The sequence below is a fragment of the Canis lupus genome, chromosome 18, assembly GCF_011100685.1.
Source record: "Canis lupus familiaris isolate Mischka breed German Shepherd chromosome 18, alternate assembly UU_Cfam_GSD_1.0, whole genome shotgun sequence".
Lineage (NCBI taxonomy): Eukaryota > Metazoa > Chordata > Mammalia > Carnivora > Canidae > Canis > Canis lupus.
In genome coordinates, this window is record NC_049239.1 from 39810804 (window position 1) to 39827960 (window position 17157).

General features: G+C 35.9%; 2 protein-coding genes across 2 annotated transcripts; one reads left to right on the forward strand and one right to left on the reverse strand.

Moving 5' to 3' along the window:
* Nucleotides 1-4315: 4315 nt before the first annotated feature.
* On the forward strand, nt 4316-5263 carry OR5M10 (olfactory receptor family 5 subfamily M member 10). The gene has a single exon (XM_038563254.1). The coding sequence runs from the start codon at nt 4316-4318 to the stop codon at nt 5261-5263; it is 948 nt and encodes a 315-aa protein (XP_038419182.1).
* Nucleotides 5264-8591: 3328 nt separating this feature from the next.
* On the reverse strand, nt 8592-9575 carry OR5M12 (olfactory receptor family 5 subfamily M member 12). The gene has a single exon (NM_001389207.1). The coding sequence runs from the start codon at nt 9573-9575 to the stop codon at nt 8592-8594; it is 984 nt and encodes a 327-aa protein (NP_001376136.1).
* Nucleotides 9576-17157: the final 7582 nt, after the last annotated feature.

Consider the following 17157-nt stretch of genomic DNA (forward strand, 5'->3'; position numbering starts at 1 on the left):
TTTTTAAATTAGAATGTTCTACAGACACTAAAATGAATAAGTTACCAGTTAAGGACAGGACAAATGATTTTGTATAATTTTTATGAAAAAAGCATGCATTGGTACACACATTATGATAACTTTGTTATACTGGGAGTAAGGACAAGTAAACCTTGTTCTTTGTATATTTTTGTATCAGTTTTCTATGATGAACAATTATCTCTTTTATAAGCAAGAAAACAAACAAAAACCCTGGATATTTCCAGTATGATTCAGATCCTAGGATATAAAATTAAAGGATTTGTGTTTATTAGTAGTTAGAAATAAAAGTAGAAAAAGGCAGAGGTCAAACTATTCTACAAGTTATTGGACTGGATGGTCAACTGCTTAGCTCAACTGCTGAGCTACCCAGGAGTCCCTGTTTCTCCTCTTTTATTTATGATTTTGTTTATTTGAGTTATCGCTGTCTCTCTTTCTCTTTTGATGAGTCTGGCTAAAAAGGCTTATCAATTTTGTTGATCTTTTTAATGAACCAGCTCCTGGTTTCATTGATCTATTTTTTTTTTTTTTTTAGTTTCTATATCATTTATTTCTGCTTTGATCTTTACTATTTCCTTCCTACTACTTGTTTTGAGTTTTATTTGTTCTTCTTTTTCTAGCTCCTTTAGGTGTAAGTTAGGTTGTTTATTTGAGATTTCTCTTGCTTCTTTATATAGGCCTGTTTTGCTATAAAATTCCCTCAGAGTAGTGTTTGCTGCATCTCAGAGATTTTGGACTGTTGTGTTTCCATTTTCATTCATCTCCATATATTTTTTTATTTCCTTTCTGATTTCTTGGTTGACTCATTCACTGTTTAGTAGCATGTTATTTAACCTCATGTGTATGTATTCTTTCCAGATTTTTTCTTGTGGATGATTTCTAGTTTCATAGAGATGTGGTCAGACGAGATGCATGGTATGACTTCAATCTCTTTGAATTTATTGAAGCTTATTTTGTGGTCTGACATATGATCTATTCTAGAAAATGTTCCATGTGCACTTGAAAAGATTGTGTATTCTGCTGTTTTTGGATGGAAACATCTGAGTATATTTGTTAAATCCATCTGTCCTAGTGTGTAATTCAAAGCCATTATTTCCTTGTTTATTTTCTGTTCGGACGATCTACTCATTAATGTAAGTGGGATAATTGTATTGTACTACTATTATTGTATAACTATCAATTACTTCCTTTATGTCTGTTACTAGTTGCTTTATGTACTTGGGTAGCACTTTATCTGTGTTGTCCCTGAGAAGCTTTCATTGGTGGGCAGAGCCTGTGGTTAGACCCAATATCTATCCCCAGATCATTGCTGGAGCTGTAGTCAGACTGGTATATATCATTATCTTGCCCTCTCCCAGGGGCAGGAGTCATTTTGGAGTGGTGATGGCCCCTGTCAGGCCTTTTGCACACTGCTAGGCTTGTGGCACCACCTTGGATGGACTCTGGCCAAGGGCATATTAGAGTGGGGAAGTTCACAGGAGAATGTGAGGGTAGGGTACTTGGGGCTAGCAAAGTCTGAGCCAGTCCACTACAGGAGAGGACCTGAAGGCACCTGGGAAACTTCCTGCCCAGGCCAGAATGCCGATGCTCACCTGCAGCAGAGTATGGGAGTAGGGGCATTGTTAGCAAGCTAATGGAGAAGGTTCTTGCTGCACTGGTCCCCATAGGTGTTCATGTATCTAGGCTGGGTGTGTTAGGGAACAAGTGGTGCCTGCCAGCTCTTTTGTTTGTGGAGAAGTCTCCCAAATATCCCTGTTCCTCTAGCAAATGCTCTGAGATTAGTAAATAAATCTTCCCTTATAACCCAGGCAATTTTCATATTGCTGCTTCTATGCTGTATCTCAGCAGAGCTGTTTGTTTTACTGTCTCTTTAAAGGTGGGGACTCAGTTTCTTCTTTTCTTCCAACCCTCCCAGAGCTGAACCCACTGATTTTTAAAGTTCCAGGGGTAAGTGCCCCTGACTGTAAGAAGTCATGAAGAGAGACCCTCAGATTTTTGAAGCCAAATGTTATGCGGATTCATATTCCACATGTGGATCCTGTGTATCTGAGGTGGCTCATATGGCGGGCTGCTCCTCCCCCCTCTCCATGTCTGCCATGTTCCTCTATCCTACGGCCGGTTTAACAGGTCCACTTAGCTCTGGACTGTATTTTCCACCCTTCCTAGACTCTCTGATGGGACCTGTTCTCTACATTTAGCTGTGGAGAGTTGATTCTACCAGTCATTTTCTGGGTTATTCACACTGATAAGGCCATGATCTAGATGTGTCCATGGGTTGAGGAGAGCCAAGGACTCTCCTACTGCATCATCTTCCCAGGAAGTCACCGCCGATCTTTTAAATTCCTGCCATTGAGGTTGTGTGAAGTGATACCTACCTGTATTCATAATTTGCATTTATTTGACAATCGTAGATGTTGACATTCTTTTCCTGTCATTATTGGCTGCTCATATATCTTTTATGAAATGTCTGTTCACTTCAGATTTTTTTTTTAATTGGGCTGGTTATATTTTCATCCCTGAGTTGTGGAAGTTGTGCACAAATTCTGAATGTAAATCCTTTGTTAGAATTATTTGGCAATCGTACTCCAATAAAAAAAAGTATGTATAAATAAAATATAAAATAAAATAAAATAAAATAAAATAAAATAAAATAAAATAAAAAAATAAAATAAAATAGAATTACTTGATGTGAATATTTCTCCTAATCTATGGTTTGCCTGGTCTTTGTGCTCCTCAAATCTCTCACCTACTCTACCTTCCTCTTCTGCACTCTCATTACATCATGCCACCTCAGTGTTTACATGGAAAAACAGTCTTTCTAATTGGAATTCCCACTTTACTACATTAAAAAAAACAAAACTTATCTCCCTTATTTTATCTTTTATAGTATTAAAACTGACAGCTACATTTTTTAATCATGCTAAAGATTTCACATACAGGACTAAGTAATATATGTACAGGTTAGACGGGAATACTGGCCTCAAAGGAGAATCCAGTTCCCAGACCATCAAATTACGGTTATGCCCCAGAGGAGCAAAGACTTTTTTTAACTGTTTTTTTTTTTTTTGAATTATTTCTTAAATACTCTATGGAATATACCTAAGAAATACATTATATATCTGCCCACTTTGCTTTTACAAAAATTGGTAAGCCAACTCTTTACAGGTAGGTCACTTTCTACATTTGCTCACCAAAAATATATTATAGGCTTTTCTGTGGACATTAGTATCTCAATGATGTGGAAAAATATTGTATCTAAATGCATCTCCTCTTCATTTTTCTTCATAGCACTTGTTTCTAACTGACATAATGATATATATCTTTGCCTATGTGTTTAAATCTGTTCTGTCTCTTCCTGCTCCATGAGTTGGATAGTTTGTTCACTGCTGTAACCACAGAACGTAGAACAGAAAAAAAATCAGCCTTTTCAGTGTAAATGAATAAATAAATGTGTGAATCTACAGAACAGAAAGAATTCTTTTTTTCTGACCTCTTAGCCTAAATGCCAGATGTAAGTTTCACTAAATAAGTGTTTATTTTTTTTAAGATTTTATTTATTTATTCATGAGAGACACAGAGAAAGAGAGAGGCAAAGACACAGGCAGAGGGAGACGCAGGCTCCACGCAGGGAGCCCGACATGGGACTCGATTCAGGGTCTCCTAAATCACACCCTGCGTTGAAGGCGGCGCTAAACTGCTGAGCCACCCTGGCTACCCTAAATGTTTCTGAATGAAATTAAGCCAGATTACTATGGTTTTCAAGTAAAATAGTGTCCTGAAGATTTATCTTGTATAATATATCTGAAACAATAACATACCCTAGTTAGTGGGACCCTAAATATCCAAATTACGTTTTTGTCCACTTGGATGATGCCAATTATCTGTGGCTTTTCATATCTGAATTTCTTTCCTTTGGCTTTTTTTAAGGTGTGAAAAAATATCAAATATGTAGTTCCTCAAGAACACAGGTATAAATGTATAAATATGTATATATATTAAATATGTATTATTATTACTTAATGTACAATATGCATATGTATGAATATATAGGTATACACACAAATATGAGAAAATATGTGTGTGTATGTGTGTTTGCAATATAAATGAGAGATAATGAAGAGATACAGAATAAAAATATTTATGCAGATATATTGATATGATTTTTGAATAGGGAAATGTCTCAGTAGCTGAATATATCAATGAGTAAATGATAAAAATGGATGGAATAAATGCAGAATCTGGATTAGACAGGATCCCTCACCTTCTCTGCTACTCTCAGTTTTCAAGGAATAAGAAAATGTCTTCCTCGAACCACACTTCAGTGACGGGATTCATTCTCCTGGGACTCACAGATGACCCAGTACTAGAGAAGATCCTGTTTGGGGTGTTTCTGGTGATCTATCTAGTCACACTGGCAGGGAATCTGTGCATGATTGTACTGATCGGGACCAATTCCCACCTGCAAACTCCCATGTACTTCTTCCTTAGCCACCTCTCCTTTGTAGACATCTGCTATTCTTCCAATATCACTCCAAACATGCTGTACAATTTCCTCTCAGACCAGAAGACCATCTCCTATGCTGGATGCTTCACGCAGTGTCTTCTCTTCATTGCCCTGGTGATCACTGAGTTTTACATCCTTGCTTCAATGGCATTGGATCGCTATGTAGCCATCTGTAGCCCTCTACATTACAGTACCAGAATGTCCAAGAACATTTGCATCTCCCTAGTGGTGATCTCTTATACTTGTGGTTACCTTAATGGACTCTCCCAGACACTGTTGACTTTTCACTTGTCCTTCTGTGACTCCCTTGAAATCAACCACTTCTACTGTGCAGATCCTCCTCTTATCCTGTTGGCCTGCTCTGACACCCATGTCAAAAAGATGGCGATGCTGGTAGTAGCTGGCTTGACTCTGTCAAGCTCTCTCTTCATCATTGTGCTATCCTACCTTTTCATTATTGTAGCCATCTTGAGGATCCGTTCTGCTGAAGGCAGGCACAAAGCCTTTTCTACTTGTGCTTCCCACTTGACAACAGTCACTTTGTTTTATGGCACCCTCTTCTGCATGTACTTAAGGAGTCCATCTGAGAAGTCTATAGAGGAGTCTAAAATAATTGCTGTCTTTTATACATTTTTAAGCCCAATGTTGAACCCATTGATTTATAGTCTAAGGAACAAGGATGTGATCCATGCTATGCAGCAAATCATTCAGGGAAATATTTTTCATAAAATTGCAGTGTAGGCATCTGTTCATTGTAATTATTTAACGTTTGTAATAACATAGTGAATCCCATCACAGGGCAAATCTACTACTCTCTAGTCATGATATAGTCTCTTCATAAACTCACAATGACATTAGCAAATTCCTCTCAAAATTAATAGCTTCAAATAAATCATTTTAATAAAAACTGCAATGTTGAAGTTAAACAATATTTTCTGTAGCAAAAAAATCTGCACATATAAATTGGGTGGTATCCAATAATTCCATAAAATATTTTAGCATCTTTACTGACTTGGGAGTAAGTATTAGAATTAATTCAGTATGATAAGAATACTGGAAATCCAACTTTCTGAATTATGCTGTCCACAGAGTCATAATGATTTTCAAAATAGAATGATTAATTTTATACTTCAAAAAATTGTGAAATAATTTATTCTTCAATGAATGGTATAGAATAATGGTTCTGGTGCCTGAGTAATCACTGGAATCACCTTAGGGAAATTTTAAATATATCAATCTCTCCTAGGTTTAAGCATTCTATAAAATTTTCCCAACCAATATTGTAGACATCCTGAGAAAGTTTTTGTCTTATTTTTTTAAAAAATTATTTATTTATTTATTCATGAGAGAGAGAGAGAGAGGGAGAGGGAGAGAGAGAGACAAGCAGGCTCCGTGCAGGGAGTCCGATGTGGGACTCGATTCTAGGACTCCAGGATCACATCCTGGGCCGAAGGCAGGCGCTAAACTGCTGAGTCACCCAGGGATCCCTGTTTTTGTCTTATTGTAGATACTACTTATGCTCCTCAATTTTTAAAATAAACTGCCAACACCTGTTTATAAGTTTGGTATAATAGCAATCTATGTATATTTTTAATGTAGTGGTTCTGACTTAGATCTAATTTATTCAGAGTTAATAGAGTCTTTCGATTGGCTTTGTAAACCTAAGAATGTCTTGAAACAGTATATAAATGAGAGATGTATCTTTGTGTTTTTGGAGGAGAACATCCGATGTTTACTTTGGTTCATAAAAGTGTCTGTGACTCATTAGTCTATAGACAAGGCTGTTACAGTAACTCACAAAATTTCTATTTTGCAAATTATAGCAAACAAGATTATATGAAGAGTTCCATAATTCACCTATGCATTATTAGTCAAGTCTTGACTAATTAAGTCAATCTTAATTAGTCAAGATTCTAATATCGTGTGCTATTATTTTAACTAAGACCACAGTACTAAAAACTTATGTGAAATCAATTCATTGATTTATTGTATGTATTTATATGATTTTCCAGAACATAACCTAAATGACCTGCGGTTAGGCTCCATTTTCATGTCTCGGTTGATTGAATAAGGCTGATTCTATCAAACATGTTTATTATACATATATAAAAATGTAAACAGATGTGATGGAGTAACATTTTGTTGGTGATATGTCCTAAATCAATGGACAACTTCTATTTGTATTTTGTTATATTTTTCTCAATGAATTGATATGTATGCATATTCTTATAATTCATGAAACAAAATTTGAATCATTTACCATTTATGAGTTTAAACACTGATTTTTCACTTGATAGTATAATATTTATATTTTCATACAGACTATTTATAGTCAACATCACTTTTTCTTTGTTATTTTATTTTATTTTTTTATATTAAAGTAGTATTATACACAAAATTAAATCATCCTTGAACTTGGTTGCAAAAATATTACATATCAACTGTAGAAAAGCAAATTGAAAAATACTGAAGGATTCTTCAATTTTGGAATAAAAGCAAAAGTTACTTATAATCTCTTATTAAAAATGGTGCACTTTATTTTTACATACTTTGTCTTGTAAGCCATTATTCCATCATATTGTTGTACCCTATTACTGTTATGATTATTACATAATAATGTACCCTATTATTGTTATATTATTATTATGTTCTATGAACATACTTAATTGTTTCCTTAGGTTGGGGAATTGCTGAATTAAATGCTCTGAACAATTTTAAAGCTTTGGTTAATTTTTTCTATTGGTAAATTTTCTCCAGGAAGCATTAACTATTTACATTTAGGACTAGTTGTGTTTGAGAGTGACCATTTCACTCTGCCTTTATTAATATTAGAAAAATATTAAGACATCATTTAAGATTGTTTATTTCTTTGTTGTATCAACTGAAACTCTTAGAAAAGGCATATATTTTATTTTTTGATTAATTTATTTATTTGAGAGAGAGAGGGTGCAAGTGTGTGTGGGGGGGGCGATGGGGTCAGAGGAAGGGGAGAATCTTAAGCAGACTCCATGCTGAGCACAGAGGGACTCCATCTTATGACCTGAGCTCATACCCTGAGCTGAAATGAATCAGACACTTCACTGACAGCCACCCAGGCATCTCTAAAGCAACTGTTATTTTAAAATAGTTTATAGGTAGACACAAACTAAAAGGTAACATGCAGCATTATAGAGCAAATAATTGTCAATATTGTCAGAACAAAATCATAAAAACCTTGTAAGCAATGAAAATTCTATATCTAGAATGGGTATCTCCCATTCATATAGATATCTGTTTTGATTTAGGGAAACTAATGAAAGAAATAATTTGGGTAATTAAAATGTAAAAAGTTAGGTTATTTGTGAAAATAATAAAACACAGATGGTTTTCAACTCAAGATTAGTAGACATAACAATGCACCAAAAAAGTATTGAGAACAAATATCTGAAATTAGAGCTTTGAGCGTTTTTGAGAAGATAATCAGCTTTCATTAAAAATAAACTATGTAATATATGGATGTAAATCATTTTTTATGATTTTATTTATTTATGAATGAGAGATACACAGAGAGAGGCAGAGACATAGGCAGAGAGAGAAGGAGAAGTAGGCTCCCTCTGGGGAGCCTGATGTGGGACTCAATCCCAGGACCCTGATCACAACCTGAACCAAAGGCAGATGCTCAATCACTGAGCCACCTAGGTGCCTCTGGATGTAAATCATTTTCATATTCAGAAAATATATTGCAAAGCACCTCGCTTTGCTAGTAAGAATAGCTCAGTGATGATAAATATTGTTGACCTATGAACAATAGGTCATGAAAGGAAGAACTTCTCTGCCTACCAATCAACTGGAAGTCAGTTCTTGAGTGAAACTAAACACATGGCCCTTCTTAATTATAATCAGCTGACTTCTGTTGTTGTGCTTCCTATCAGTCATTAGTTCCATACAATGGTCCCATTTGTTGTTTCCATTAGGATTCTCATTTTGTCCTAAACTATGCATACACAAAAAAATGTTACTGTTACTTCAGAGAATTGCATTCAGATACAACCAACATGAGTTGCTTTTTGATTGTTTTTGAGATTTTTTTTCATTGGGAGACTGTCAAAATAGACATTTTCTCCACTGTACCAAGTTTCCTCGTAAATACTATTCTCAAAGCCTGCTTCACATCTTTGTTCCTCAGGCTGTAGATAAATGGGTTCAACATGGGACTCACAAAGATACAGACCACTGCCACAATTTTCCCTTGTTCAACAGACTGCTCATTTGCTGGTCTCAGATACATGCAGAATAGGGACCCATAGAACATGGTGACAGCGGTCAGGTGAGAGCCACAGGTGGAGAAGGCTTTGCATTGCCCTTCACTGGAATGGATCCTCATAATGGTGATAAAAATGAAAACATAAGAGATGAGGATGATGAGTAGGGAACCAGTGAGGTTAATCCCCGCAGACACAAATAGTGCAGTCTGCTTTATGTAAGTGTCAGAACACGTCAGCATGAGGAGAGGTGGGTCAGCACAGTAGAAATGATTGATGATGTTAGGTCCACAAAAGGACAAGCGAGAGGTCAATATTACTTGCATTGTGCCCACCATAGAACCCCAGAGGTAGGGAAAAGTGACAAGGCAGATGCAAAGTGGCCTGGACATTCTGCTGTTGTAATGCAGCGGATGGCAGATTGCCATGTACCTGTCATAGGCCATGGCACCAAGCATGTAATACTCAGTAAGGAGCAGAGTCACAAAAACAAAACACTGGGCCAGACACCCTGTGTAGGAAATAGTTTTCTTCTCAGAGAGGAAATTAACAAGCATCTGAGGAGAGACATTAGTAGAATAAAAAATATCCACGCATGCTAAGTGGGTGAGGAAAAAGTACATGGGTGTTTGCAGCCGGGGAGTGAATCTGATTAATGCAATCAATCCAAAGTTTCCTGTCAGGGTGATGATGTAAATCAGTAGAAACACCACAAAAAGGATGGGTTGCAGCTCTTGTTGGCTGGTCAGTCCCAGCAGGATGAACTCAGTTGCTTCAGTGCTGTTGTGTGGGAGAAATATGTCCATCTTCATTTACTCTAATAAGGGAATAATTTGTCAAATATAAAAACAGAAATAAATTGTAAGCATTTCAAGAATAGACAAAGTAAAAGTAAATGGGCATAACACAAACTGGCTTTGAAAAGAGAGGTTTAAATAGGTTGTTACTTCCTCCAGTTGGTGGAAGATTTTCAGTAGTTGCCATAAGGTGGTTGGTGGTGCTGGAGAAATGGACAATATATTTGAAGTCCATGCATCTGCCATGCTGGCTGCTTTGTCACTCTCACCTTTCCTTGCCTAGCACATATGGAATTCAACTTGACTCATTGGTGTCCCTAATTAGACTATAGGATCAGAATTTTTGGCACTCAAACATGACTACTGCCATAATCTGGTTATGACATAAATGCTTCATCAAGGAATGGGAAGAAGGGGTGACTCTCTGTAGACTGGTTGTCTACAATCTTTTGTAATTGGAGTCACATATATTCTTGGGAGCCTGTTGTGTATTTATTGGTGTTCAGTTTCTTCCTAATTTCATCCTTATTTACTGATATTCACTTTCTTTCTAATTTCTTCCTTATTCTCCTATAGCAATGCACTTCTCCTGCTTCTTTGATATCTGTCCATCTTATCTCCTTTGTTCCAAACCAGTCACTTATGGTCTGTAATGTTTTTCACCTAATATCCCCTTTGATCTCATGGTCTCTTTTTATCTCACAGTATCCCAATTTATTTTATTTTTTATATACAATATTCATATTTCATTTTATCTCATACCCTTGACTTCAAACCTGGTATTTAACTATTAGGAAGCCTTTTTTGCTCTACCTTCAAAAGATTACACATTGAATCTTAGAATAATTTGTCAGCAGTTCCTCTGCTATCATTAGGTCTAATATAAAAGTCTCTCTCCAGTCCTTTTTCTCATGCCACATTGTCCTTCTAGTGTTTTCTGAACATGTTGAACACAATCTTACCTTGGGACCTTTACATATACTGATGTCTCTGCCTTGAAAGTTCTACAAGGCATTTGAGTGACTCATTTCATCACTTCATTTAGACCTCTCAAGTTAAGCTTCATTCCCTAGCTCTTTAATCATTGCCCATGATCTATTTTTGCTCATTTATAACTTATGAAATTTTTATTTATATAAATAATTTTTAGTTACATATTTTGTTGTCTCTCCTCCATTTAAAGGTTAACCACAGGAGGGCAAGAACTTTGTGTGTGCCCTATCCCTAGAACCAGCCAATGCCTGAATCAGTAGAAACACAATAATAATTAGTTGAACAAATGGAGGAATCAAAGAGGAAACTTTGCCAACTCACATCAGCTGATTTTTTTCATGATGTGTAGATTTCTCATCTCCCTGATGTACCAGTGGAGTCTGAGTTACTACAAAAATTTTAGCTGCCATTAAACAATGTACAGGAGAAAGTACAATTATAGATTTGTTTTTATAACATGAGCTAGTGATAATGGTACCTGACCTAAAGCTTTGAATATTGACAATTAAAATTTGCAAGTTGGATTGTTAGATGGAAGTTTACTCAGGACTCAGGAAAAAATGAGTTACCTATAATTTTTTAAGGCCAGAAGGATAGTAAAAGTTTATACCTTTTAAAGACTAACTCTGTTTCTTATTAAAATAATATATTGACATATACAACACTCAGATTAGTGGTTATCAACTTTGGCTTCACATTGGGTTCTAATGTGGAAGTTTTGAAAACACTGATACTTGGGTCACAGCTCAGCTCAGGTGGGGTACACACATTGACAAATTTTTGAACAAGCTTTCCACATGATTTTAATGCACAGTCAGGATTGAAGTACTGAATGAGACAGTTGATATGATTTGTTTAAACTAAATAAAAAGGTTTATCATGTGGTTTAATCCTTTGAGAATTTACACCTTCCCCTTACAGAGGATACTTAGGTATTACCACAGTTTCCCTAAGTATAGAACTTGCTGTCATCAATGCAGACAGACAAAATATTTCCCCATTAGTTTGAAGAAGGAAACATCCCATCCTCTGACTTAGGCTTGATGGCATTCTGTTGTTTTTTTGGGCATGAAGAAAGAGAATCTTTCTAAGAGTCTCTATGACCCTATGTCAAATTTTCTTGCATTCAGAAATAAAAGGAAAAAGAAGTAAGCTTTCTTATTAATGATCATGCCATCCTATCATTTACTACACACAGTCTAGGATTTTCTTTTGGGGATACACATGGAAAAACACCTTCTACAGAAGTAAATTTGATATAGTTTTATCTCAAATTATGACCTGAAGTGAAAGAGTAGAAGAGAAGAACTCATGTGTTCTTATACTCACTAAAGTGTTCAGTGTTTTAAAAATGCCACCTGATTGGCTCAGGATCCTGGGATCAAGTCTTTATCAGGCTCCCCTTGCTGAGCCTGCTTCTTCCTCTGCCTATGTCTCTACTTCTCTCTCTGTGTCTCTCATGAATAAATAAATACAACCTAAAAAAATGCCATGCAGGTCATGTTAAATGGCCATCAAAAAGTTTTCAGTCACATGTCACACAGCATAGCCCACTGTGCCATGGGCCTCCATCAGGTGGGTGCATTCCAAGTTGTTAGGAGACCCTCGCCCACTTCTCATCATTCAGTGCTTCTCTCATTCCAAGGGAAAGTTTAGTGAGAAAAGGGGAAGAATAAGGATAATCCAAAAGAAGATAATTATTAAATGTATAAAATCATTATAGTTCAAATAACAGAATTATCAAAAAGAATCACAATTATGCTTAGTGTAGGTAGGAATTAAAGGTCTATGAATAATGTAGGGGGAAGAAAACAAAACAAAGCAAAAAGCTTCAAGCCTTTAGGAATCTTTTCTGAGAACTTTATCTAAATGGGATGCTTCAGCTGAAAAGTCATTAAAATCTATTGCAATATTGTAAAGGGACAGAAACACAGTAAAGAAGGAACATTTGGCTGATTCAGTTGGTGGAACATGTGACTCTTGATCTCAGGGTTGTGAGTTTCAGTTCCATGTTGGGCATGGAGTTTACTTAAGGAAAAAAAAAATTAAAAAAAGAAGAAACAGAGTAATGAAAAGTGTATTCCCCTTGAACAAAACAATGTAAACCTGTTTTAATCATCCTGTTATAGCAGTGCCATTATATTTCAGTGCAAACTTGAATTGGAAAAGTCTATGAGAAGCCCTTTCAAATGAGGATGGGGAGATATTCACATTTATTTTTTTCTTTCTCACCCTTATCTATCACTCATTTACCCAAATCCCTTTTAAATTTTTCTCTTAATAAATAAAAAGTAAAGTGAAATTGTTAGAGACATATGGAGTGGGAATGTATTTTCTTGTGCCAAATTCTAAGGCTCTAGGCTTGGAGGTGGAAAAGTTAAAAGGGAAGTGTGATGTACAGATTTTTTGAAATCCAAGGATTGGCTAAAGCTCAACATGTAAGCTTATCTAAATCTTAGCTGTATTGTGAAATGGATTTGTAACTAAGTTTGGGATGGTTGCAAGGCTTGATTTAATATACTACCAGTCATAATCTGTCTTTGTCAGAAAGAGTCTGAGTCTGCCTGCCTATAGTTTTGTCTTAATGTGGCAATTCTTATAATCACTAATAATTCCATTTTATTTTATTTTTTATTTTTTAAAAAGATTTTTATTATTTTATTCATGAGAGACACACAGAGAGAGACAGAGACAAAGGCAGGGTGAAGCAGGCTTCCTGCGTGACTCTATCCCAGGATCCTGAGATCATGACCTTAGCCAAAGGCCAAAGCTCAACCACTGAGCCACCCAGGTGCCCCTAATAATTCCATTTTACATTAAAAAGAGAAGATGGTAAAAAATCAAATAAAATGTATTAGAAGTTCTTGATTTTCAGAACTGTCAGACTTACCTGTGGAGGGATAGTAATTTCCAAGCCTCCTGGAAGGTCCCCAAAGTGGAAGGATTTATACCTGAATGATTAACTATGGATGACTCATCCCTGAAACATTCATCAGGAAATCACCTATGGGACATCCTTAGGATTCCCTCTGGGGATGTTTACAAAAGACAGAAGTAATTTCTTAATGGATGGGATCTTAAATTATGGGTTAATCTTTAGATGCATGCAGTATCTTTTATTAAATGTGAAAAACAGGGGGTATCAATTTTGATAGGGAGATTCATTCTAGGCTAAGTAAAAAGGTATTGCATTCTTCATAATGAAAAGCTCTCTGCCATGACTCTACTCATCATATTCTCAGCTGGGATAGTATTTCCCCTTGGAGATGCCATTGGTGGTTTTCTCTGTCTCTCTTGTGGTATTTGTCTCCTTTTATAACCTCCCTATTTCTTTTACAGGACAGGCAGTGCTCTGGGGACATAATTCTTGTCAATTTCATTTGCCATCTCCTGGAGAGATCTATACAGCATTTTGGGTGCACAATTGATGTTTGGTGAAGAATTACTGATGAATACTCAAACAACAAAACTATGCAGATGGTTGTGACTTGGTGGCCTTCCATGTAAACAGCAGCTTATTTCATTTTCATTTAGTAATCTAAGATCATTTCTTCTTGTGAATTAAATTGCAAGTTGCAGGGAATACATTTTTAGACTCTCAGGTCTCATGGAAAGGTTAGTTTGAATGAAACTGGTTCAGACTTGTTAGTGTGGACACTTAAACAATATGTTTAGTTTTTAATTCCTGATATATAATATTATACTCATATAATATTTCCTCTTTGGGTCTTAACTATGTTAGAATTTGAAAGGAGAGAAAGTCCTAGTAGTTCTGGACCAGGTTCATAATAATACCATTATGAATAACAAAAATAATATTGTATCTTTCATATGATTGAGCTGATTTTCCTCCTCTGAAGTTCATCTGCCATTAATGCTTGACATCAAAAGATGTAGATTATCATGGAGAGAAAGTAAAGAGCCAAAGCCTGGTCCTTTAGCATAGGCATACTAATGAGTGAATTAAAAAAAAATAAAAAGAAAGTGAAAGAGAAGAAAAAGAAAAAGAAAAGAAGATTTAGGGCCTTAGGAGTTCACTCTCAGACTGGCTCTCCTGATCTCCTTGCTGTGGGCTTTTTTTCTGAATCAACATGTCAGGTAGCCAAGGAAAAGTAGGCTTTGGGATTAGCTTACTTAAATGGTTGCTCCTTGGACTTGACTTAATGTTTCCACAGATTCTTTGGTTTCCATGGGGCATGGGCAGCACCCAAATTTCAAATTTTCTGCATCCCCTTATAGGGGAGTACAAAAATATTTAAGAGATGAACCTGAGGAGTGTTGCATCAGTGAGGCTGAGTACTACATAGCAGCATTCTCAGGCCATGTCTGAAAGAATCTAAGAAGCAGATCCTAAGTGGGGGCCTATAGTTTCCTCAAGAGCCAAGGTGCAGCTGGGTCAGCTGGGAAGACATAGAAGGCTGTTTCTGGCCAAGAAAGATTAAAGAGTGCAAGATGCACTTTTCCTGGTGGAGTCCAGCAAAGCAATCATGTAGATTAGAGGCCAAAAAAGACCAAAGGGAAGCACAAGCATAATGGATTCAAATCAGTGATAAGACTCTAGCGATAAAGGGCCTCATAAGTCATAAAAGGGAAAAAAGATTAAAATTTGAAAGACTAGGCATTCATCTAAAGTGAAAGATCAATCAAAGAGTTTATTTAAATTTTGATGGTTTAAGTCCAAAGCTCCTCTTAAAAGTCATACATTGCAAGTCTATGTGATATGTAATTATATCTTGAAATAAGGACTTCGGTAATATGACAAAGATATTTTATCATTACATTTTCTTCTGAAAATATAAGAGAAATATGCAAAATATGTATATATAAGTTGCTATAAACATACAAAGAGTAAATAAAAGACCTTTACTTGTCAGGTGGGCAGAAATCCTGCTAGTTAAACAAATTGACAAACAAACAAACAAAAACTCAATATATACTCTTTGTCATTCTGAAAATGTTTTTCTGTCTAGTTGATTTGTTGAGATGGGTAGAAGCTCTAGTATAATATAATTATCCCTTATATTTTTTAATAGTTCTAAATCCATGCTACCATCAAATCCTTCATAAAATATGTTGGTAAAAAGAAATTGTTATAATATCTGGATAAAAGATTGTGTTTCCTCATTTAAGATGACCATTGTATTCATTTTAGAAATTTGAATTGCTCATCATTCTTATGATAATTGACCTATTGTTCATGACCTTGCAGATGTTTTTTACAATCAATGTCAACATTATACACTCTGTATACATGCTTTGATAGTTGAAATTATCTCTGGATTTTCATAAATTGACTCTAGACAAATATGGTTATTTGGTTTTCTAGCAGATTCACTATAAAAAAAATACTTTGAATCTTGTTTTGCCACATATCTGCTCAGCAGAATTGTTTCCAAAGGAAAAACTAAACAATACAGAGAATTTTTAAAGTTACATTTTTTTCACATTTACTTTACATTATCTGTTGGTGGAGCATGCAAATTTACAACTCAGTTATGATGGCAGCTACTCTCATTTCTTGAGTATTTCTAGGTACCAGCCACTAGTGTGCTAAGCATTTTAAAATGAACATCCTTCTTCATTACCAAGAAAAAGTAAACTCTATTTAATACCTACAATATCCCTGTAATATAGATATAATTTATTTCTTACAGATGAAGCCCTGCTTTGGGCTGCCTGGTCAGCAGGGAGTCTGCTTCCCCTTCTCTCCACTCATGCTTTCTCTCTGTGTCTCTTTCAGATAAATAAATAAAATCTTAAAAAAAAAAAATAGAAGTCAAGAAGATAATCTTTGAAGGGAATGGGAATGAAAGCAGAAAGTCAAGAATAACCAGATGTTTCTGGAATGCATAAACAGATGAAAGAATGTGTCAACTGTGGTAATAAGGATTGAGACAGAGGTTTCTAAATGTTTTGGAGGAAAAGTTTTAAAGGACTTTTTGGATTCCTCTTACTACATCCCACACACACTTATCTAAGTAGGGTGAGTGGAAATGGGTGAGATTATGGAAAGGATTTTTTGCTGCTGCCACACAGACAATACAAGGCATCCAATTCTCTATGTGATTCATGAACATGTCTCAACTCAATCAGGTGTGGTGACTGGCCATAACTCTGGAAAGGTAAAGAGGGACCAAGAGTTGTGCTAGGTGACTTCATTTCAGAAGGAAGGAACAGAAAAGCATGTTTAAGCCACATTGTTAAATCCAATTCTACCTGCAACAATGCTGCTATGAACAATAGCTGACTCCTATGTGTAGTCCTCAGTTGATTCAGGATCCAGAAAGAGGGTAACTCAACGGTCTTTTTTGAGCTCCAGGCCAGAATCTTCAAAACCCAGATCTATCCCAAAACTATAACAAAATGAATAATCATTCTTGCTGCTACTACTTCCATTGCAACAGTATTGAAGAACTACCACATACTGCTCAGGCCTGTGTTAGGGACACAGCATAAAACAACATTTCACTCAGACTGTTTACCTGGAGAGAATTTAGTGAAAGGACACAGAATATAGGCAAAACTACAGAAATTGATCAAAGAAGTTGCAGCATCTGGAAGCTAGCAGCAGAAAATAGAGCCCATCCTCTGTTCTGAAATAAGC